Below are 25,630 nucleotides of genomic sequence, written 5' to 3'. Positions count from 1 at the left end.
GAACCACGAGAACCTCCCACGGTTAGTCTGACGACAAGAGGGCTCAAACCCATGATCCGTCTACCACTGAGAATCTTTCACGTCAGCACTGTGGTCGGCCCAAGCCGGATGCGGAATTTGTATCGACCAGCTATAGCCGGCATCGAACTCCGGCTCACCTCATTGAAAGGCGAAAGTTCCATCCCCTAAACCGTCACAGCTCAAAACTAAATAGTTTTATAACCGTCGTTGAACAGCCGACCCAAATTCATGGGTTTACGACTACTTACGTTCAACTCCGTAGCCTTGTAATTTTGAACCAATCCAGAAGACAAGGAAACTCCTGGATCAGTACCCCCAGAGGTATTGATTTGTTGTGGGAACATGGAGAACTTTGAGACTCGACAGATTTAACGTGCATCAGTCACCATTTACTACACGGGGAGTCTTCGGCCGGCGAGGATCGAACCCACGACCTCTTGGATATGGGCCCAGCGCCCTACCGACCAGGCTATCCCGGCCCGCAAACTAAATAGTTTGAACTAAATCGGTATAATAGTTTTCGAGAAATAGAATTTTGTACATTACATGTTCAGATAATCTGTAGATGGCGAAATAAAGATTGCACTAATTTTTTTTTTTTTAAAAAGTAGCATTGTCAAAAATAGTCAGAATGTCAAAAATCGTACTTTATTATACATAAAAACATTTACAACTAATGTGTTGACTGTCGCAACTTGATTTTTTGGAGGGTGAAAAATTAAAAAGTATTATTGGGTTCGTTTTAGCGTACAATAACGTTGCTGTTGTTCCGGAAAACATCTTCATTTTTCCATCAGCAGTGCAGAGTAGAAAACGCGCAAATTTTCTGAGTAATATGAGAAACGAGATAATTATTTAGCATTTTAACGGGACACCCTATCTAATATGCGTTGATTTTTTAAAGAGCGAAATATGAATAAACAACATAGGGTTAGTTTAAAAGCGCACAGAAACAAGGCTGTTGTTCCAGCAATGATTTTACTTTCACCATAAGTAGTGCCTAATAGTTAATGTTCTGAGTAATTTGAGAAATTAGATAATTTTTTAACACTTTGACGGGACACACTTGTTAATCGGCACATTAACTAGATAATCTGCACAAAAAAAAAACAGATTTTTATATTTCAGCGATGACATATATTCAAATTCATCACCAAGTTCGAGCTCAAACGAGAAACCATTTTATTCATGACATATTGATACACGACATCTTCAAGACATTAGTCCCACTATAACATTTCTATAACAATACATTTCTACTCTATTCAGAATAAACTTTCTTTTGTGAGGCGGAAAATTTTCTTGGATCAGGCTTTCAAGAAAGGCGTATCAATTTCCCGAATGCTCTCAGGAGATATCCCAACCTCTTTCCTTTCTTATTCGATGTTCCTTCCCCTCCCCTCTACTTATCTTCCGCATCTCACTTTCACACTTCCACTCCATTTGCCGTGAAAAGATTTGCTTTCACTATTCAATGGATAAAGGAAGAGATTTTCTTGTAAGTGCTGAAGACAATTGCTTTCGATCTTTAACTGAATTCATTACATTTAGGTACGTAATGTAATGCGATATTGATTGGTCCAGCTCAGTACTTTTTTTTTTTAAATAAGAAAAAAGGTATTTTTACTGGTTGTGGGTTTTTGAGGAAGGATTTGAAAATTGAATCTATAGCTAATTCTAATGATGCCTGAAAGTTGAGGGGACATATATTTCACATCTTTAGAATTATCAGTTTGAAATTACGCAGACAAATAAAAATTCTGATAAAATTGCCGTACTGCGAAGTTAATAACATTTCTGGAAAAAATAATAAATAAATAAAATAAAATAAAACCAAAATTTTAGTTAACAAAATCTTTTTTTTCCAGTGCGCATCAGGAGAATGACCTAGGTCATACCGGTATCTGAAGGGCAGATTTGTTGGCCACTCTTTCAGGAGCACCATATTAGGTGGACCAATGTTACTCCCACAGTAAGGACAGATAGTACAGTGAAGGAAAGAACATCCATATCTTTCCCGGGATACGAATCCAGAACCTTTCTGATGCAAGGGCAGTTCCCTAGCCCCTACACAGGCCAGTCGGCAGTTAACAAAATCTAAAATCTAGTTTTTAAGCCATTTATTTGGTAATTTTTCCTTTCACAGTAGCAGTTTACCGGTAATTCTGGTTTTCAAAATTATACTTCTTATTACTACTCATTTAGTAAAAAGTACAAAACTGGAAAGTAAATTTAACCAAATGAATGGTTTTAATACCTTGCTAAGATATCATAATAATATAAGTAAATTTCAACGCAGATCATAAAACAATATTTTATTGCTAATTTTACCAAAACCGTTACCTAATCACTTTGAGAAAAAATTACCGAACCTTTTTGTCTTTCCATAAATCCAGTTACACGATAAATACTATCATATTTACGAAGTTTTGAACTTACTTTACGTCCTGGTGTAATTTACTTATTTTGAAAAATCCCTGATATGAGTTACCATATAAGTTGGAAGATGAATAATTATTCTTCGTACTTCATAAAAATAAAGTTGTAAATATTATTGTTGAAGAAAAAAAAATAATTTTAATTTTATTTTCTAAAGCTTATAATGTACAGCAGTAATGTGTACCTTTATGTTTCGAAAACCTCAAAAATACTCATGAGATTTTTCTTCAATTGGCCAAGAATTTGCGAAAAATTTGCAAAGTAATTTACTCAAGGGTCATGTAAATATCATGTAAGCATGCTTTTGGCATTTTAGGATCATTTTAATTTTTTACGTAAGCATTGCCCTCTTCCCAACTTGTCAGCTAAAATAAGCAAATTGATAACCCTCCTCCCATTTATTAGCAGCTTAAGCACTTCTTAAATGAGGCCCTCAATGAACAAAGGAAATTAAAATTTACTGTGCTGTTATTAATATAAATCAGATGAAAACTTATTATTATTAATTTTTATATAGTATATAATTTCTCCCTTTTTTTTCCCTCTGATCTTTTTTTAGCTGTTGAGATTTTTCTAAGTCATTTGTGATGTTAGTAGGTTAGGTCTTTAGTCAGTCTCCTCTATGCTAATGATGAAAAGGACGAAAAAAATTAATAAGAACAAAAGCCACAGTTTGCGAAAATAAGTATCTTTATGATCTAATTTTTTAACATTACAAAAATTTCCTTAACTGTAAGGAAAAAAAAGCAATTTTGATATTTTTCCAAAAATTATTGTATCTATTTACTCATTTATTCTCAGTAACATCTACAGTTTAAAATTAAAGCTTTGCTGCAATTTGTATGCATTTTTATTTACTTCGGCGGAAAAAAATCAAAGATTACTCTTATACGAGTTACTTAAGAGAGTAATGTTTATAAAAACTTACACAAATATAACTAATTATTTAGAAAAAAACAGTTAAAGTGTTTTCTGATAAGGGCTTCTATATATAAATTTTGATAAAGACTTATTAGGTTATTGACGTGAAAACATGTTTAAAATAAGTGTCTCTGACATTTTATAAACAAAGTTTAACTTTTTTTTAAACTTCAGATAGTTAATCAGATTAGTTTTAAAACAGATAAAAATTTACTTGTTGACAAATCTAGATAAGAAAATAAAAGTATATCTTTGGTTTGGAAACTGAGACAATGTTGCTAGGCATTTTGTGTATGTGGTGGACAACCGACTATTCTTTTTAAGCTCTTGAGACATCTATACACTATTAGAAATTTTGGAGCATTTGGAGCCCTAATATCTACCAAATTTGCAGAAAAATAAATAGGGGGCCAAGTCAAACCATATTATCGGGCAAATTAAACCTTACAATTTCATTACAAGATACTATGATTCAACTTTTTCTTAAACAAGGTTCAGTTGAACACCTCATTAAAATTGTAGCGAAAATGCAGAGAGTAAAGAATTAATATTGTGCACGGAGAAAAAAATTCTGATATAATTACCGTATTATGTAGTAACGACATTTCTGTCACAAAAGCACAATTCTGGTTAATTGAACCAAAATATACATAATTTAAGCCGTTCATTTAGTAATTTTTCTATTCATAAGGTAATAGCTTACCAAAAATTTTGGTATACAAAATAATAGCTCATATTACCACACATTTGGTAAAAAATACAAAATTGAAAAGTGGATTTAACCAAATAAATAGTTTTTATGACATGTTCCTAGATATAGTGATAAAATCACCATAAACTATCACATTTATCAAATTATATCATGGAAAATAAAATAATATTTTATTGTTAATTTTACCAAAATAATTACAAAAGCCCTTCGGTAAAAATAATCGAGTTTTTTGGTGTTCTTAAAGAGTCAGAAAAACGATTAATTTCTGGTTCCTGTAGTTTTGACCATTATTTTTTATTTTTATTTTTTCAGTTTGGTTCGATGCTGGACAGATTTTTCTGAGAGTTTAGATAATTTCCTTTCAAATGCAAAAATCAATTTTTTGAAGTTATTTATTATAAAATTAATAAAATACCTCATATATTGTTTATTAACTTTCTCCCTTGAGGATTGAATATTTTTTTTATCATTTCATGGGTACAGTAATGTAATTAGGTGTCTATAAAACGTCTGCTTTGAATTTTACCTAAATTTGAAACCTAATTTTATCAGTTGATTACATCTGACACCTAGTGATAGGTTCCCCATACTGTTAAATGTTAAGTTAGTTAGCCATATAGCCACATGTCAAGCCTATTACTTTATAACCTAATCATAGGAATTGTATTGAAATCAGAAATTGTGAGTTATCTTAATATAATACTCTACTCGTAATTTAAAAATGTGCTATTATTTGATTAATAAATAAATAATTTGCTGAAATTATAATCAAAGATTTCAACTAATTTAAAACCTTAAAAAATTTACCCTGCGTTTTTTTACCCTATCTGCATTTTACTCTCTTTTTTACACTGCTGCAAATGAATGCTCAAAACTACCAGAATATGGTAAAATTTACCGTGTTTTTGGCTCTATGGAACACCAAAATACTCGGTTATTTTTACCAAAACGCTATGGTAATGATTTTTGAAAAATTGATAGTAAATATTGTTTAATAATGTGTGATAAAATTTTGTAAATGTGGTGGAATTTTGTAATTTAACCTTAATACCTTAGACTATGGTATAAAAATCATTTATTTAATTAAATTTACTTTTCAGTTTTGTATATTTTACTAAATGTGTGGTAAAAAGAAGTATAATTTTATAAATCAAGAATTCCCGGTAAACCGTCACCATATGAACAGTCAAATTACCGAATGAATGGTTTAAATAACGTATAATTTGGTTTGTCAACCAGAATTATGTTGTTGTTTTTCTTTTTGACGTGAAATATCATTACCATACAGTACTGTAATTTTTTCTGCACGTAAATATTTACATTTTTATGGCATTTAAAAGGACCTGGAATTTAAATAAATAAATAATGAAATATAACGAATACTTCTTCGTATTCTTTTTTATTAATTTCCAGTCTTTGCAACTTTTTGAAAACTCGCTTTATTAAAGTTTCTTATCTGACTAATAATAAGAAATATTAAAAAAAAAAAAAAAAATTACTGATATCTCTAAATTTAAGTTCCTATACATGAAGAGACATAATCTTAAACAGATTACAAAAAAAATCTTAATTTTGTGCGAACAACGGACAATTTAAAACATAAGCACAACAAACACAACAAAAACATAAAATATGCATTGGAAATTGGAAAGAGAAAAATCTTCGAAGGAGCTGGATTTTAAAAACTCGCTCAAATTTTAGAGCCACTCACAATTTTTATCAAAGAATGAAGCAGAAAATACGTATCTATTTAGAGTTGTTTCTATTTTTCATTTTCCTTTGAAAATCGTCGTTTACATTTCAAATTCTCCCCAAGTATTGGAAATTTTAAACATCCGAGATATGTCAGACCTTATTTTTAACTGGCATTGAGAACCCATCTTGAAAACTTTTCGCCCCTTAACCCCCTCTCTCTGATTGAGGGGAGGGGGATGAAGGAACGAATGTAAAAAGGGGGATAGAAGAGGAATCAGAGGCAGGATTTTGATCGGAAACTGTTTAGAGGGAGTGAAGTGAAGTTTATTTGTTTATTTCTTACTTACGGTTTCTAAAATCAATTCGGGTTTTGGGAATACTTTTTGGTTGCATTTGAGGGTTCTTAACGATAAATGTTTCCCTTTCTTTTCCAGCTTTTTAGTCTTTGAAGAAAAGTGATGGAAGATTTATTTGCGAGTGAGTGCAATTCTTTAAAAGAGGCAGCAATCTCTATAATACTAATGTGTATTATAATATTATATATAATTATTATAATCTATAATATTAATAATGCATATTAATCTATTCATATTAGTCTGTTTATTATTAATTTAAATGAATTGAAATATTTCCATACACGCTTGCATATTTGAACTTTCGAAAACAGCAATAAGGAGCCGTACTACCCTTAGGATGTTTCTTTTTTAAAATAAAGGAAAAAATAATAATTTATGGAGGTATCACGCAGCCGATAATATCAATACTTTGTTTTCAAAAGTTATCCGTGTTATCAAGTTTTTTTTCAAATATATTGACAAAAAAAAAAAGAATAAAAACAGATAGAATCATTATTTTTAAACTTTTAATACTTCTCATTGTTGCACATTTTATAAAGCAGTAATTTCCGCTGAAAAAAAAGTGAATATACCTGTTTATGTATTAATTAGAGCATATTCTATGGTTAGACATGTACGAAAAGAAAATCTAAAAAGTATCTTACATGATTACAACATGTTGCAAAATATTTCTACCTTATTAAACATTTCACTGAATGTATTACACTGAATGTGCTATACTAGTTGCAAAAGGAAGAAAAAAATATCTCATATCTATCTTCATTAGGAAAAAGATCTTTTGGTTTTTCAATAATATATAAAACCAAAAAAAAAAAAAAAAAAGAAAAGAAAAATTCAGTGAGAAAAAAAAAAGCTGCCGAATATTTTTCGCAGTGTTTGAAATATTTTGAAGTTAAGCAATAAAAAATTTCCGACATTTTAGTCATCTCTTTAGGTACTGTGAAGAGAAGTTAAACCAACCTGAGAACAAATATTATCTGTTTAACACTAGAAAGACTGAAACTAAGTATATACCTATATTGTCCAAACGCAGTCAAAATGACTGGATTGTAAAAGAATAAATAATACGTAAAGAAATTTAGTTAAAATTAATTTTTAATATTTTTGTATCATTTACAGTTAGATAACAAGTTAATAGCAAATATTAACAATAAAAAAATTATATGTTGTACAAAATTCTAAGAAAGTGTGTATATGATGTATATAAATACATCATTGTTTCTCTAATTGAAATTAAAAGCAGTCAAAATGATTTCCTTAGGCAATCTAGTGTTAAGATTACTCCACACTATTTCAGGGTCGGAAAATCACATGTTTATTTGAAAGAATAGTCTATCTAGAGAAGTTTAATTACTTTTAAACGTTTTGCTGAATTGTTTCATAAAGCAGTAAAATCTACAATTTTACTTAGATATTTATATATTTAATCGCTTCTCTGCAGTGTTTCTTAACAATTAAAAATACTGAATAATAAACGAAAGATTTATTTTATTTTATTTTATTTGCAAGAACCTAGAGATTAATCCTTTTTTGTAAGTTAATTTGATGTCTTATTGATTCCGCTCAAATTATTTAAAAATCGCGTTTTTGTTTCAATGGTCTCAAGAGATTAGATCAAAGTTTTGTAAATCGCAAGCAGTTAAAAAAAAATCATAATAAATAAATAAATACTAACAATGAGTAGCTTTACTGACTCTTAAATGATTTTATTTCTGTGTTTAGAATCCTTAAAAATTTTATCACCATCGAAAAGAGACTTTCAATATTATGCTAAGTTTTAAAGTCGTAAAGTAATCTTATCTAGAATATCGAAATTATCCCTGTTTACGATTTGAATTTATCTAACATGCTCAAACATGGAAGACTTGGCTTTGCTATATATATTTTTTTTCGGTATCCATGGAGAGTTAACTGCACATAACAAACAACGATAACGTTAAAACATATACATGAAAATAGTGCTTGGAGTTCTTTGCCCGATTATATCTGTTTATAAAATCATTAAATAAAACAGTGATGCATTATAGCGCCAGAAATCTCCAAACGTGTTTGTTTTGGTAGAGTTACCTATTTTGAAATTCGTTCTAGTTTATTTGTATGTTTTTACAGTGACAGTGAGTGATAAACAAGAAAATTAATTGTTGCTGACGAGTACAAATATATTCGATGTTTCTAAGAGGAACCTTTAAATTAAGTCAATTTTTCTTTTTTTTTTTTTTTTGTAAGAAAGAATGATGGCAGAGACGCTTTCCCCAAATTAATTTATAATTCTATAGTTCTGGAGTGCTGTGCACTAAATAAATAAGAGAACGCTTTAAACTTTTCTTACTACTGGGACTTTTTGATGGAACTAACCCTCATTTGCGTTATATGGTGAGGAAAACCACGAAATACTCCGATGATTAGTCAGACAGCTGAGGGATTCTAACTCATAATTCGTCTACCACTGAGAATATTTTACGTCAGCTCTGTGGTTGATCCGGGAGCAAAATTCGTATCAACCAGTCACCACTGGGATTCGATCCTACGTCACCTCATTGGGAGGCGAACGCTCTATCCCCTGAGCCACCGTGGTTTAAAAATCTATAATTTGAAGAGAATGAGTCAAATAGTTCTTAGTAATTTTTTTCCCCTTCTGAAATACTTCTTTTCAGAGATTGCGACATTCGCCAAAAATATTGACATTGAATTTAAACTTTCTATCGCTGTCCTGACTATTAAGATTATATATTTCTAAATTGCAACTCCCCCAATAATTTAAGGATGAAGAGTTCAATTTTTATTAGAAAAAAGTATGTTCTGACAAAGATAAGTATGTTTTTATGCCTTATTTCGTAACATAAAATATCGCTTGCTTTAATTAATTAGCATGCTTAAGGCTAGGACCTTGAACCATTAAAATCACATCACATAGTTCGTTAAATCCGACCATTAGATCAAAAGTTATCAGCATGTTCTTCTTTTTATTTTGAGTACTACATTGTCAAAAACCAGCTCTAGTTAAGTTTCTAAAATTTAGATGATTTTTTAAAATTAGCTCTTATAAGAATCCTATTCATAACAGGTTCTTCATAAATTGTTAGTTTTTATGTCCTATCGTTTGTTCAAAATATTCAATGAGAAAAAAATTCTGTTAAAATTACCGTACTGTAAGGTAATGACATTTTATTTTTAAACAAGTTTTTAAGAAAATAAAAAACATAATTTTGGTTAATAAAATTGAAAAATGAAGAAATTAAACCTGTTATTTGGCAATTTTTCCGTTTATATGGTAACGGCTTACCCGAAATTCTAGCTTTCAAAATCAAAGTTCATATATTTTAACACATTTAGTAAAAAATACAAAGCAGAAAAATAAATTTAAACGAATAAATGGTTTTGTGTGCCATGCTATAAGGTATCATGATAAAATTTCCGAATTTTACCACATTTACTAAATTTTATCTCATATTACACACCCATATTTTGTTGTTAATTTTACCAAACTTATTACCAAAGCGCTTTGGAAAACATTATCGAGCGTTTTTGTGTTCCCATAGAGCCAGAAGCACGATAAATTTTACTTTGTTTTGGTAGTTTCAATAAAATCATAACCATTTCATAAATCATTTGTTTCAATAAAATATGGTTTTATAATATGTGATAAAATTTAGAAAATGTGGTAAAATTTGGTAATTTTATCATGATACCTTAGAGCATGGCATAAAATAACTTTTTTTTTTTTTGGTTTAATTTCTGAATTTTCAGTTTTGTATTTTTACTAAATCCATAATAATAAAAATTATAATTTTGAAAACCAGAACTTTCGCTAATCCATTACCATGAGAAAGTAAAATTTACCAAATAAAAGGTTTGAGTACCGTTTATTTTGGTTTTATAATAAATTTTTAACTTTTTAAAGTTTAAAGTTAATAAATAAATCAAAATATAGTTTTTTTTTTGTACTTATATATTTATTACCTAAAGTGTCATGACCATTCGGTACATTAATTTTATCAGAATTTCTTGCTTCTTGTACAACATACATTAAAATTAAATTAGTGTTACAAAAACTAATTATAAAATTTTAATTACTTTATTTATTTTTGTTTTCAGAGTTGGTTAATATAATGCTACAATTATTGGAAAAGAAAAAGTTATTACTGATAATTAAAACAACTAAAAAAAAAATCATCATTATTGTTATGTAAAAATGTTGACACTTAGAAAAAAACTGCTTTTCATTGCTCAGATTTTTCACAAGTTTCTTTTGTTTAAAATTTTCCATCTATTTTTGATCTTAATTTGTATTTTTTTTTCTCTTGAGAAAAAGCAGAAATTATGAAATGTAGATTGTGAAAATTATTAAAAGAGCAGACTGTAACTCTTATTATTATTAGTATTTTTTTTTTCATTTTTGGAGAAGGAGTCAATATGCTATATTAAATTATTTTTTCAATGCTTATAACATCAAACTAATTTTTTTTATCATCAAATTAACGTTCTTAAGTACTTTAATGACTTTGAATACTTGATCATGTGTTGTAAAAAATTCTCATTTATATAAAAATAATTGATTGAACTTGTTATTCGATGTTAAAACAAATAAATAAAATAAAAACGTTCCAATTTTTAATTGTTTTCTTTAATCGACAGCACGATTAAATATGTAAATTAACACTATTAAAGTTTTAATAAATATTATGAAAAAACTTAATTATATTTTATTTGATTACTACTAATACAATTAGAAATCTGTGTTTATTTGAAGGGTGAAAAATAAATTCAACCGTTAACCTCTACCTCCTCTTGATTTTAAGTTTCATAAATATTTCAAAATAAAACATACAAACACAATATCAGATAATGATCAAATTATAACTTTACAAATTTCATCGCGTGGGCTCAAATCATTAGCTGCATTTCCGGATCCCCTTTCAGAATAAAATTAATGTTAATTTTTAAATACGCGATTTTCCATCAATTTAAATGTTTAACGTCTTATTTTATATCACTCACTGCAAAATTTAATTTATAATTTCAATGATACCACTTTAATTGCTTCCATTGCACATTTAAAAATGTAGCCGATGATTCTGATTTAACTACCCTAAAAGAACAATCAAATCCTACAAAAATTCGTTTCACACCTTTCCTCTCATCAAAAACAGTGACCGTTTACAGACATTCCACGAAACATTCTAAAACCCAAAACACGCTCCTTAGCGAACGAAACTCAAAGAAAAAGAAGTAAAAGAATATCTGGAACTAAACTTTCAAGTCTCACAGACTGAAATGGACGCAATGTCGTCTCCATAACGCCGTGATTGGCATTCAGACATTGATTGGCATGCTTGCTCGGCCAATAGCGAGACTCTCGGCATCTGATGCCAGCAAATGAGATCACGTTACGCACTCGGCCATGGATACGACTTGTAGCTCCTCCTCTTTTTTCTCAGCTTATGGCTAATAGCGTTGTCGTAGACTGCGTAACCTATAAGGGATCATTTGACTCTCACTTACCACTCCTCAAAAGAACGAAACCCAGATTCGGTGGTTTTTTCAGTGATGCTATAGACTCCTATCTTGATAGCTTCGTTTTATTTGAAGATCGCTGCCAAGGCATTCAGACGATTATTAGCGATCGTTTTCGTTTAGTTGATTGTTAGCCGAACGGGTTGCCAGTTTGATTCGAAAGAGTGAACGCGCAATTTAAAATTGTTTATCGTTTTATGAACCAAATCATTAGTAGTTAACAATAGTAATTTGATCTGCATAATAGTTACTTTTAAGTTCTAACTTATTTCGGAAATAGATACGTATTTTTTCATAATGGAACTTGAAGTATGTTGAACTTAATAGATCCTATACCTGTATATTATTAACATTAATGTGAAATATGTGCTACAATGGAATCGAACTTCATGACTACTTTAGAATTTAGTTGAGCAAAAGTATCGTCTTATGATTCTGATAAATTATCAGTGAAGTTAGCTTCACTATAAATAACTAGCACTCTTAATTTATGCTATATTCATAAGTTCTCATGAAATACTCTAATCCTATGGCTCTGGGTCTAAGTCAGCCGACACCCATACCAGGGTACAATCCTATGGTGTTCTTACCCACCCTAAACTTCTCCATCAACCAAGTCGCAGCAGTTTGTGAGACATTAGAAGACAGCGGGGACATCGAAAGACTGGGAAGGTTCCTTTGGTCCCTACCTGTTGCTCATCCAAATTGTGCAGAGTTGAACAAAAACGAATCAGTCTTGAGGGCCCGGGCCCTGGTGGCTTTCCACACTGGAAACTTTAGAGAACTGTATGGCATTCTGGAAAGCCACCGTTTTACTAAGGTTTCCCATTCGAAACTTCAAGCTATGTGGCTCGAAGCACACTATCAGGAGGCTGAGAAACTTAGAGGGAGACCATTGGGCCCTGTGGATAAATACAGGGTTAGGAAGAAGTATCCGCTACCTAGGACAATCTGGGATGGTGAACAGAAGACGCATTGCTTTAAAGAAAGAACTAGAAGTTTGCTGAGGGAATGGTATTTACAAGATCCATATCCTAATCCAACTAAGAAGAGAGAGCTGGCCCAAGCTACAGGTTTGACACCGACCCAGGTTGGAAACTGGTTCAAGAACAGGCGACAAAGAGATAGAGCTGCTGCAGCAAAAAATAGGTAATTTATTTTATTGCTTAATTGCGTTTCTCATAATTTCATGAGCTGCTTATCGTTGTATTTTGAGTTCTTAAGCAGATGTGGAAAGTTATAGATCAGTTTTTTGTAATGGGAATTCGATTTTTTTAACTATATTATCTTATAAACAAGTTTAAAAGTTATTTGCACATTTACAAAATTTATAATAAGACATGGTCGGAAATGCTCAAATAATTCAAACCATTTAATATTTAAACAACCTAATATTTCAATTTAATACTGAATTCATTTCAATTTTTTAATATTTAAGTAAATGCAAAACAATTATGTTTTTTTAATGAAACTGTGGTCAAACAATTTTATTACCTTAATAAAAATAATTTAAATGTAATTAAATTATTATATACATATATTTCACGAAAAAGCTAAAAAAATAATTGATATTAACATTTCAAACAACTGAATAATTCTATTTAATATTCAATTTATATGAAGGTTTAAATATTAATTATTCAAACACATGTGGAATTTCATAGAACAATTATAAGTTTAATAAATAATTTAAAACTGCAGTATATCTTAAAAGTTATAATAAACAAATTTAAAGATCGTTTAGGTCGCTATTTGCAGAAAAAAACTTAAACGATCTGTTTCAAATTTAATACAATATTCTAATTGTTGGAAATGTATTGTAGAAATTGTCATCCCTTATTTTAAAAATTTATTTAAATTGAATTAACAAATTTAGGTGTAAGCATTAACATGTTTTTTTTTTTCATGGTCAGGGAACGTTTCGTTATGTATACTTCTTTAATTATCAACTGTTAATCTTGACTTGAAAACAAATTATTTATTTTGAAGTAAAGCTTGAAATGTTTAAGTTTTATCTAAAACAATACTAGAAACTTAGTATATAAAGCACTACATGTTTAAAAACTTTAGTTATATCCAGTTAATTCCAGTTTAGTTTAGTTATTTAGTTTTAAATTATCAATTAGTAGGAGCATATTTTACAAAAGTTTACATTCGTCTATCATATAGTTGAATGACATACCAATTTTCTCAGCAAAACTGTAAATAATTTTAACAAAGAATAAATTAAAATATTTACAATAAATAACAAATTGTAACAATGGTTAATTGTAAATAAACAATGAATAAATTATCTCTTTATTCGTTGTCAACAAATAAATACCGAAATTATTATTAAAAACTGTGTTTTGAAACAATTTCTTTTGTAAATAAATTCATTACTTGCATACGATGACTTAAAATGATAATTTTTATTCTATAAACATTTAACAAGTAATTTTGATTACATTTATGATTCTTTTGTGTTTTTAGTTAATTCATGATAAGTTTTAATGTATAGATTATTAAGAATGATTTCTCAATAGTAATTGTTAGTGTGTATTTAGAAGTGTGTTCATTGGAGTAATTTTTTTCAATTAAAATTAAATGAAAATCGAAAATAATTTCTAAGTAGTTGCAAACAACTAAATTGGGGAACGTTTTCCGCCTTCTTTATGTATTTTGCTTGTAAAGCGTGTTAATACATTGTATTAATTTTATTTACAGATTTGTATTAAATTTATATTGGAAGTAATTAATTTTATTTTATTAAAAGTTCATTAAACAAAAATTATATTAAAAGTAATTAACTTCTCTTATCACTTAAAAATGTTTCGAATACTAGGTTTTTTAAAAACTCATAATTGAAACTATTAAAAAGAAATAATTTTTCTCATCACCAATATGAATTATAAATTTCTTAATTATCAATGTGCTTTTTCAAAAATCCTTTTGCGAAATTTCATTGTCTTTTTTTTAAAATATTTACAATTCATCATCTAATATTTTAAAACACATTACAATCTTTATTTATTTAAATATTTTTGATTTATAAAATCTGGTGAAAAAAGTGACATAATTAAATGACATAATTTTTTTTAATAAAATTTTTTTCAGAAATTGAATTTTTTTTTCGAGAAATAATATCTTTAAATACTATAAGAAGTTTGAAATGAAATGCAAAATATATTTTTTGACACATAATATTAAATAAATATAAATTACTCTCAATTTTTAGATCAAAAACGTAACTAAGAAAAACTCTTCTCTTCTTCATTATGTTGCATAATTTTAATATATATATATATATATATATATATATATATATATATATATAATCTTAAATTTTATGTGATTTTTTATTTATCTAAAATCCTATGAATAACTATAGCATATGAACTCGTCGATTGATTATTATTGTTGTTATTTTTTATTTTATTTTATCAAAAGGCTTAACAATGCAACATATTTCAAATACCCGTAACACTACATGTAGATAACGAAAAATGTACCTAAGTATTTAAATAAAAAAGAAATTAAGTTTAAAAAATAGAATTAAAAATAAATAAATACTAAAAAAATAAATAAATAACTCACACACGAGTTATACGCTTTAAACGCTTTCTTAGTACAAAAAGTATAATAACAATCGTGTTATTCTATTTTGCAAGGTTATGGGATGATTTTTTAAAATAAAAATAACTTAACCCATTCAAAGCATATAGCAACCAAACTTCTAATTAAATGTCGTTATAAAAACTTATTTTTAGTAAAATATCTTAAAAATGAAGTTTTTAAAGCATGTTTAGATAGTAGTTAGAAACATGTGTTCCATTGTAAAATATAATAATTTCTGTAAAAAAATAACTAACTACCAAAACCTAATTTAGTTTATTACCATATATTTACTCTTATTTCCGATTTCATATTTATTCTCAATGGTACAAAATAATTACAATTCTGTCGATTGACATTATTATGATGTAGAGAAGACACATTTTTGCAAATTCCACTCCGGTTTATATTGTGTCAGTCATTGGATTCAAATAATATTAACTTCAACAGTCACTCAGATGCCAGTTATATAGAGACAAGTGAAATTTTATTCCACAGATTATTCTACAGATTTATCGGTAATTTTATTCGGTATGTTTATAGAAGTATAATGATAACTCTTTTAAAAATAATTAACTTGCTTAATAACTTTCATTATACATAGTAAAAAATTTCAGAAACTAATTATGAATCTACAAATATGTTTCCAAAAATCTCCGAGAACTTTATTTAATATCATGTTTCCGATCAATTCAAAAACATTTCTTTCATTTTCAACAGCAGGAAATTGAATCGCATTGTCAGTCAGAAATTGAATCGCATTCAGTTTCAGAGTGTGGCGTAGCACAACGACTATTAAATTCCAATTCACTTGTATATAAGACATGTTAACTCGATTCTATCTTGTGGAAACTTTTTATAGATGACGATTGACAATGTTGGCAGACAAGCCCAGATTTCCGTAAGCCAGAAACGCTTAAAAAATTGCTTCAAAATATTTAAGAAAAAAATAATTAACATAAGAAAAAAAACTAGAAACCGAAACTGCAAGAAATGATTTAAAGTATTTCTGAAGTGCTGCGAAAAGTTTCTGAATAGTACAGAAAGAGATTTCCGGAATATTCAGAAACGTTTTGGAAATTACAAGCACCGTAGGCGTCCCATATACTCAGAAACATTTCTGAAATTTTTTTTGACAGTAATAAAATCAAAATGTACGGTATTTAAACCACTCATTTGATAATTTTTCAATTCAATTATAGTTCGTATAGTTGTAGTTCATTTTAGTAAAAAGTACAAAACTGGAGGAAAGTAAGTTTAACCGAATAAAAGTTTTTTATGCCATGCTTTGAGGTACTATGATAAAATTAACAGATTTTATCATATTGACCAAATTTTATCATTTCTAATGTAAGCCGTATTTATTGTGAATTTTACCTAAATCATTACAAAAGTGCTTCGGTAAAAATTACCGATAATTTTTTTGTTCAAAAAGAGCCAGAAACACGGTTAATCTTATTAAATTCTGGTAGTTTTCTTTTTTTTTTTTTTTTTTTTTTTGTCAGTGTAAATAACGGAAAAGAAATAGCAAAATCTAAATTTAAGATGTTCCAACTAAAAATAGTAAAAATGTCTAGTTAGGCTAATATTTTTAGTGAGTAAGACATTCATCAACAAGAAAATGAAGTTTTAACCGTTCAATTTTTGTTCAATCCATTTAAAAAGAAATAAAATAATAAAATCTATTTAATATGATTTTTATACTAATGATAATTTGATTTCATTAAATCCTCACAATTTGTGTTTAGGAGTTTTTTGATATGTATTTCGTTGTATTTTCTCTTTAAAAGATAATATTGAATACAGTATTTAAATAAATGGCCACAGTTAAAGTTTTAAACTTTCTGCGTCAATTTCTTTCTTTCTAGACAGATTTTATTCATATAACAGTTCCTCAATCTAAGAAAAAGTCTACATATAAGGGAAAAAATCATTGAAAAATTCTTCTTCTCTTCTGTAGTTCTACAGCCTGCTGCAGGCCAAGGATATAATAATAACTCCAAAAGATATTATTAGGTCATAATTTAAACAATTTATAATTTAACAATTTTTTGAATCAATATATCTTTTCTCCCAAACAAATTATATTTGAACTTGAACGGAGTTCGACTTTAATGTTCGAATTTAATGCAATTAATTCTTTCTAATTTTTTTCTTAAACTAAAACTAAATACGAGACTAAAAAATATTTAAAAAAAAACTAAAAGCTAAATTTAAAAACTAAATTCAAAAATTAAAAACTAATATTTTACACGAAATAAATATTTAAAAAAAAGATTTCCTTCAAAAACCACTTCCTTTATTTTTATAAGCAATATTAATAAAAAAAATTTAAAAATGCTATAAAAAATGAATTAAGGTTCCTGCTTTTAAATTTTTGTTAAAAACAACAACAAAAAAAAGAAAATTTAACTCACATTTAAGACACTAAAACAACACATTAAACACATCAACACAACCACATTTAATAAGAAGCTGAAGTATTTATAAAAAATGTCTATACATTTTAATTGGTTTATCTTTTTTGATTAACATTTTCTGAAAATATTTTACTATTCTTCTGCTGGGTTCTGTCTAATTTTAAAGTAGGCAGAAAAGATTTCAGAATCAGGTAATGAAAAGTCCTTTAAAAGAATAACAGCAAGTAAAGAATAATTAGTATAATTTTGAATATACCTCTTTTACTTTAATTTCAAATCTACTAAAAATAATTAAATTATATTTAGGAAACAAATGAAAATAAAAATTCGGGGAACGGCTTGTCTTTTTAAAGAACTATCATTGAATAGATTTATTCTATGATTATGAGTATGCTAAACCGTTGGGGATATAAATTATCATCCGTGATTCTTAGCTGTTCTTTAAAATTTTTGGAATGTGTGATCACTTTTAGAAACGCTTTAATGCAAGAAAGCTTGTATCCGCTTAATTGAGTGCATGTTTGATTTATTAGCACTGCCAAAGAGATTTGTGATTTATTTAATTGTTGCTTATTAATGAGAGCAGACAATAATTCGTATCATATAAGTAAATATCAAATAAGGTTATATATAATTCTAAAATCTGATTATAAGATGTTCTTAATAGATATTTCGAATCCCCGCTGTCAAGTTTTTGAATCTCGGCTGTTCGAAACAGGGGGGGGGGGTGATTTTGTTATTTCTATAAGGCGAAAAATTTTATCATCCTTTGAATTTTTTCTAAAAAATTATTTGTGACAGCAGTGAGATAAGAAAGATAGTCTTCAAGATGTATTAAACTGATTTTAAAAAATTCAATGCAATAAAAAAAAAATTGCTTTTGAAAAAGTTAATAAATAATGTTTCACTATTTAAAGCCCAGAATTCCTTATTTATAATAATAATAATTATATTATATTATTTATTCATTATTATATAATTCTTTATTTATTTAATTTTTTACTTATGTAATTATTTATTTACTTAACTATTTATTTATTTTATTAATTGCTTATAATAATAGTTGATACGTTAATTGATATAAAAATAATTCCTTTTATTTATGCAACAATTTAGATTTTAACTTTTATGAGATACTGTGTAATTTTACTGTCAAGATAAAATAAATGCCCATATATAACTATAAGAACTTCATAATAAAAATAATAACAGTAAAAATCTGTGTAATAAAATTAATGTAAACAGAAGAAAAAAAAGCGTATAGAAAGAAATTTTAGACCATAGATTTGCACTGACATCGAGAAAAATGGAGATTCTATGGTCTTCCTTTCCGTACAATGAAATTTAGATTACTTAAAGCAAAAAATTCTTAGTTAAAAGCTGAGCAAAGCCATTTCACGGAAATATAAATTAAGAGTTTAAGTGGATTGACGGTTCAAAGTCAGCGAGGAAATAGACTAAAACAAGCAATAAAAGTCACAACATTTTTTACAAATCTCTACTCGATGTAATATTGTTTTTGAGTTAACTGTAAACAGGTTTTCAAGGTTTCAAATTCATGCAACGGACATACAGATTTATTTCGATGGAAAACTCTCCTGACGGTTTTTCTACCTTGATTGTTGACTCAGAATTTCTGATATTTTCTTAATTCAACTCTCAATTTTGAGAAAATCAATAAATGAATAATCTTCTGATAAATCTCCAATCCTGGGTGAAACAAAAACCATATGAAATTAAAAACGTATAAACAAGTATTTTTTTAACGTATAAACAAGTATTTTTTAATTGAAGCATTTTTGGGATTTAATTCTACGATAAATTTGCCACGCAGAATATTTTTTTTCTCACATTTTTTCCCCCTAAATAACAAAAATATAGATACATTACAAATGATGCAATTCCTTACCTTACATATGAGGAAGTAGAGAAAAGAAATGTCAGAACTAACTAACTTTAAACTACACTGAGAAAAAAAAGTACAGTCAAAACTACCAGAATATGGTAAAATTTAACGTATTTCTGGCTCTGTGGGAACATCAAAAGACTTTTTAATTATTACTGAAGTGTTTTGGTAATGAATTCTGTAAAATTAACAATGAAATACAGTTTTATATCACGGGAATAAATTTGGTAAATGAGGTAAAATTTAGTAATTTTGTTATGATGCTTTAGAACATGGCACAAAAACCATTTATTCGGCTAAATTTACTTTTTCAGTTTTTTTGCTAAATGTGTGTTAGTAGGAACTGTAATTTTGAAAACCAGAATTTCCAATTAACTATTATCATATGAACAGAAAACTACCAAATGAATGGTTTTATACTTTGGTTTTATTAACCAAAAAACTAGAAATGTTATTACCATATAGTATGCTAATTTAACCTCTAAGTGTGCTTTTTACACACATTTTCATTGTGATGAAGCATCATTACAATATTCATTGAAAATAATAATAATAATAATAAAAAATATCTACCAAAAATAAAAAATTTTCGAAGCAATATTACATTAGTTGCACTAATTCAATGTACTGTTTAAAAGAAAAACAATGTGTGACCCTCAAATGTTATCTCCCGTCACTACAAATTATCATTAAAGCGAGTTATTTAACTTAAAATTAAAAAATATTGAGAAATCTAAAGTAGTTAACAAAATAAATGAAAAAAATCAAAAACAGTCAAATTCAGAAGGGTAGAATAAGAATTGACCCGATAACTGAGGAGATGAAGTGAAGATGAAGAGGGGATTTGATTCAGAGAGATTTCAAATGAGTACATAAATGTCTCCTCTAGTAAAACTCCCCTTTCACATACCCAAGAGACAAGTACTCTTACAGTACTCAACCAGAAATTCAACCGCAGGGGATGTTGTGGCCACGCAGTGTAAGACAACATCCACATAGGTCCCATATTGGGTCCGGTCCTGAGGCCCAATTAATACCGGTAACTGGTTCTCTAATTTCCCAAAGGGTATTTAATCGGGTTTCCGTAGAATGAAAAGCTATTTTCTGCTCACTTGGGTTTTTGATGCCATTGAAATTGTTTAGTAGTTCCTCCCTTTCCGAGAACCCAATGTATTTTTTTCTTTTGATTATTTGCTTTGTGAAAGCTCCCATTTGGTGTATATGGGGGGGGGGGATGCTGCACATCACCTATACTTTGGACGGAGAGGAGTCAGATTGCTGAAGGAACAGATGCTTGGAGTTGGGGGGGGTGAGACCATAATTTCCGGTATGTCCCCGTGTTGTTACATTGTAATATGGGGTGTATGAGATTGGTGAAAAAAGCTAAGGGAAGTAGCTTTGCATTAAACAAATTGAATGTAATGGGGAGGATGACGTAGACCAGAAATATTCTATTATGCATTCAATAAATTTCGGAAAATTTCGGAGTTGCTAATATCTAAAATTGTTTCATGCGGCACGTAATTTAAAACTTTATTGAGCAGTGCTTTATGTACTTTAACAATTCTTGTTATTCTTTAACAATATTTATTTTTCTAATTCTTTCCGCTTGCTTATTTATTTTGACAAATTTTATGCAAGGATTATGAATTTCAATTTTTTATTCAATAAAAGTTGATTCGTTATTGGAGTATAATTTAGTGAAATAAAATTTAATAATTTTTGAATTTATTTTTTCTCACCCAGTATACATTTGGTATTCTTTACTTGATGCTTTAGATATATATTTCTACGTAGAGAAAATGTAAGAGAGTGTATTCAGCAGATACTGTTTTTTGGAATATTTGTTCTAATATATTAAATATAAATTGGAGTCGTGGTTGCTCAGGGGAGAACGCTCCCCTCCCAATGATATTACCCAGGTTCGACCACAGTGCTCACCAACCACAGTGCTCATGTAAAATATTGTCAGTGGTAAGTAGATCATGGGTTACAATCCACTTGTCATCGGGCTAACCATAAGGTGCTTCTGTGGTTTTCCTCGATAAATAAAAGCGAATGCTGATTATTTTCATCAAAAAGTCCAAAACGAAGGCTAGTTTGTCCCAATGCTTGATCCAAGAGTTCTGTTATCTTCTGGGTTGAGTTCAAAATTACAAGGCTACGGAGTTGAACATTGATTGTCGTAAACTAAGAATTGGGTAGACTGTTCAAAACGGTTATTAAATAAGATATAAAATAGATATAAATTAAAAGTTAAGATATTTATTCGAAACATTTAGGTATAAATTCTCTATAGTTAATTTTCTAAAACTAGTTTCTCTAATATCATTTTGTTTCAGAAATTTTTACCTTAACAATAAAACTGAAAGCATTTGATACATTAATGAAAATAATTTTTTAAGAATTTCAGGATGAGGATTTTTAGACTCGTTTAATTGGTCATAAAATTGGTTTAATTGGTCAGAACCCCTTCGTGATTTGAAGATGCATTTTCAAACTAACGTCGTTCATCTATATGCCTTCGCATTAAAGTATATATTTTTGACATAAGAAATATCAATTGCAACATCCATGCACATTAACAGCATTGTAATTGCTGTTGGTAATCAAGTCACACTAATTACTTATAGGGAAAAAAAAGAAAAAAAAACGAAGGATAATTTACTAATAGCAAACATTTTTACATTTTCCCTTTCTATTAACAGCATTTAACTGACGTTAGTAACTAAGCATTATAAATTTTTCCCATCTCTGTTATATCATTGCAGATGGATCAGTAAAATTCATAATACTATGATGTAATCCCACTTAACCGCCTACTTATTCCAAGAGATAAGCACATTTTTTATTGCAATAATAGTTCACAAATTACAATCACGTGAATAACAACAATAATAACAAAAAAATTACTATAATATAATATTATGTAAGACGGTTAAACTAAATTTACATTTTAATGTTTAAGTTTTTAACGTATTTGATAATTGAAATAAGTATTTGAAATTTAAAATCAATAATAATTTAGTTATCTATCATTTTCAGAAAAGTTCAAAATTATTTATAATTTAGATAAATATTTTTTCAAAGAAATCTTGGTAACCCAAGTTTGAGTCACAGCCAGTCAGAGATTTTTACGTGAGGTAAATATTAATGGATGATAGATTTGCACAATTTGTTTCTTTTATCTTGCATTATTAACGTCATTTTCGTTAAGAAGGAAAAAAGATTTTTCTCCAACGATTCAGAAATATCATGATTCTTTATCATCAACCTACTCTATTAACAACACATTGATTGATGTTAGTAATTAACTTTCGCCAATTTTTCGCATTTCCATTTTACTATCTAAGATGTATCGAAAAAAAATATTTAAAGTTTAAAATTGATTATAATTTAAATAAATGTTATTTTTCCGAGAAGTTTTGGAAATCCAAGTTTGGGTCATAGCTAGTCAGAAAGTTTTTCATTAGGTATATACTAATACAAGTTAAATTTGCACAATTTGCTTTTCCTATCCTGCAGCGTTATTAATATTTTCGTTAAGAAAAAAAAATTTTTTTTAATGGCGATTCATAAATAGCAAGATATTTTTGCATCAACCTTCCCTATTAATAGCATCTTGATTGCTGTTAGTAATTAACATTCCAGAATTTTTCTCATCTCTGTTTTATCATATCAAATGGATCGAAAAAAGATTAAAATTCAAATGAATTCTAATTTAAATAAATATTATTTTTTAAGAAGTTTTGGAAAACTAAGTTGTCACAGCTAGAAAGAGACTTTTATATTAAGTATATAGTACAAGTTAAATTAGGAAAATTTGCTTTTATTATCTTACAGTGTTATTAACGTCGTTTTCATTAAAACAAAAAGTATTTTTAATGACAATTCACAAATAGCAAGATACTTTAACATCAACCTTCCCTATTATGATTTCTTTAAGTAATTTATTTATGTCTTCTTTTCTCTTCTATTATTTTATCATCTCAGATGGATAAAAAAAAAGATTTGAATTTTAAAATCAATTCTAATTTAAATAAATATTATTTCCGAAAGATCTGGTGACCCAAGTTCAGATAGCAGCTAGCAAAATATTTTTATATTATGTATATATACTAATAACAAGTTAAATTTCAATTTTATCATCTCAGATGGATGAAAAAACAGATTTGAATTCTAAAATCAATTATAATTTTTAAAAAAATATTATTTTCCGAAACATTTAGGGAGCCAAGTTCAGATCGCAGCTAGCAAAAGATTTTTATATTGTGTATATATACTAATAACAAGTTAAATTTACACAATTTGCTTCTCTTATCGTACTGCGCTATTGACGTCGCTTTCGTTAAGAAAAAAAGATTTTTCAATGACAATTCATAAATAGCAAGATACTTTAACATCAACCTACCCTATTAACAGCACCTTGATTGCTGCTAGTAATTAACTTATGTCAATTTTTCTCATCTCTATTATATCATCTTCAGATGGATCGGAAAAATCAAAGGACAAAGTAAGAATCCTCACAGATGATTACTTTTTGTTCTTTCTATCGAACACACCTTAGCTTGTCATCACAAATACCGGTATCTTTTATCAAGGCTGTAGCCTATGGCCTAAGGCCACGAAGCACACAATACATGGGGGATCCTAAACTAAGTTAGATCTATCATTGTCAGAGCGATGATAAATTAATTTGCCGGCAACAAATTCGCTACGGTTTGTATGTTAGTGTTTCCTTCTCTTCCAATTGTGCTTAGGTGCTTGAGAAAACGCTAAAACGTTGTTTTCTTTTAGGTTCGAAAAGAATAGTTCCTTCTCGAAGAAATTAATGGGGTAGGTGGTTATTTACGATGGAACAGTCAGGCAACTTCTTTCATTTTCTCGAACAAAATTTGTCACTTAAAAAGACCAATGGGTTGATTGTTTGATGAAGGGACTCCTTACTGATTAGGAGATGATTTATTAGATTTATTGCTGCAGGTTTCGCTAGTCGTTGAGCTTAATTGATAAATAACTCATAGGAGAGGTGATAGTTTCCTTTTAAAAAAAAGAATGGCTTTCAGCTAACGTTTAATTTATTCTCCGGAGAAGGCGGAAATGTCCAGAGCTAGTTCAAATCGTTCTTGACTTTCATTACTTCATGGAATCATTACTTTTGTTGAATAAGAAAACGTAATAAGTGGCACAAACTATTAAACGCTTATGCAAGTTGATAATTTGTATTGGGTTGCAATAATTTATACACTATACACTGTTAGGAAAAATTGGCTAATTGACAATTTATTTTATTGTTATTTTAATATATTCTAACAAAACAGTCAAATAACTATTAAAAAAAAGTGTTACTGTTAACTTCGAGAGAAATCGTCTATTGACTGTTTTATATATAATACGGTTAAAAACCAGAATTCTATCCGTGCAAACTAGGCTCATTTTATTGACACTTAGTTCCTTACAACTAGTATATATTATAGCCGAGAGGGTTAATCTGTCAATCTCATGACCGAGGGTTCGAATCCCAGTGCTCACAACGCAATTTTATCCATTCCATCAACACGTGAAAAGTTTCCAATGACTATAATTTCTATATTGGTGACACTGGACTATTAGAATACTAATCATTCACGCATAGATAGTAGCTTCCTTCTCGTCCAATTGTGCTTAGGAGCTTAACAAAATGATCAAAAGTTGTTTTCTTTTCGGTTCGAAAAGAATAGTTCGCTCTCGAAGAAATTAGTGAGGAGGGTGGTAAGTTGTGATTCAACAGTCAGGCAAACTTTTTACATTTTCTCGAACAAAATTTGTCCCTTAAAAAGACCAGTGGGGTTGATTGTTTAATGAAGGACATTCTTATACTGTTTATACGTCATGTTCATTCGTTTATTTCTCATATATCTAGTGAATTTATTCTTCATATATCGTGTTCATTCATTTATTTTTCATATATCGTATAAACTTTCTTTTATGTTTATATCCTGCACAAACCAGTTCTACTGATGACTAAGAAACTTGTATATCTAATTCATTCGTTTATAGATTCATATTTTTA

The 25,630-nt window shown here is 28.5% G+C and overlaps 1 protein-coding gene across 2 annotated transcripts in view; it reads left to right on the top strand.

Annotated features, from left to right (window-relative positions):
- The first annotated feature begins 11,452 nt into the window (after positions 1 to 11,452).
- The window catches only part of LOC107450741 (homeobox protein SIX6-like), a 28,523-nt gene continuing 14,345 nt past the window's right edge, over positions 11,453 to 25,630 (top strand). The window contains exon 1 of one of the 2 annotated variants that reach the window (XM_016066623.4): positions 11,453 to 12,807. In XM_016066623.4, coding sequence (XP_015922109.1) covers positions 12,170 to 12,807 — 638 coding nt within the window. In that variant the 5' untranslated portion in view covers positions 11,453 to 12,169. 2 annotated transcript variants of the gene reach the window in all.

Source organism: Parasteatoda tepidariorum, chromosome 10 (assembly GCF_982258835.1).
Source record: "Parasteatoda tepidariorum strain Cologne lab strain chromosome 10, Ptep-v5.0, whole genome shotgun sequence".
Taxonomy (NCBI): Eukaryota; Metazoa; Arthropoda; class Arachnida; order Araneae; family Theridiidae; genus Parasteatoda; species Parasteatoda tepidariorum.
The sequence above is the reverse complement of the archived record's forward strand: the minus strand, read 5'-3'. Positions and strand labels throughout refer to the sequence as shown.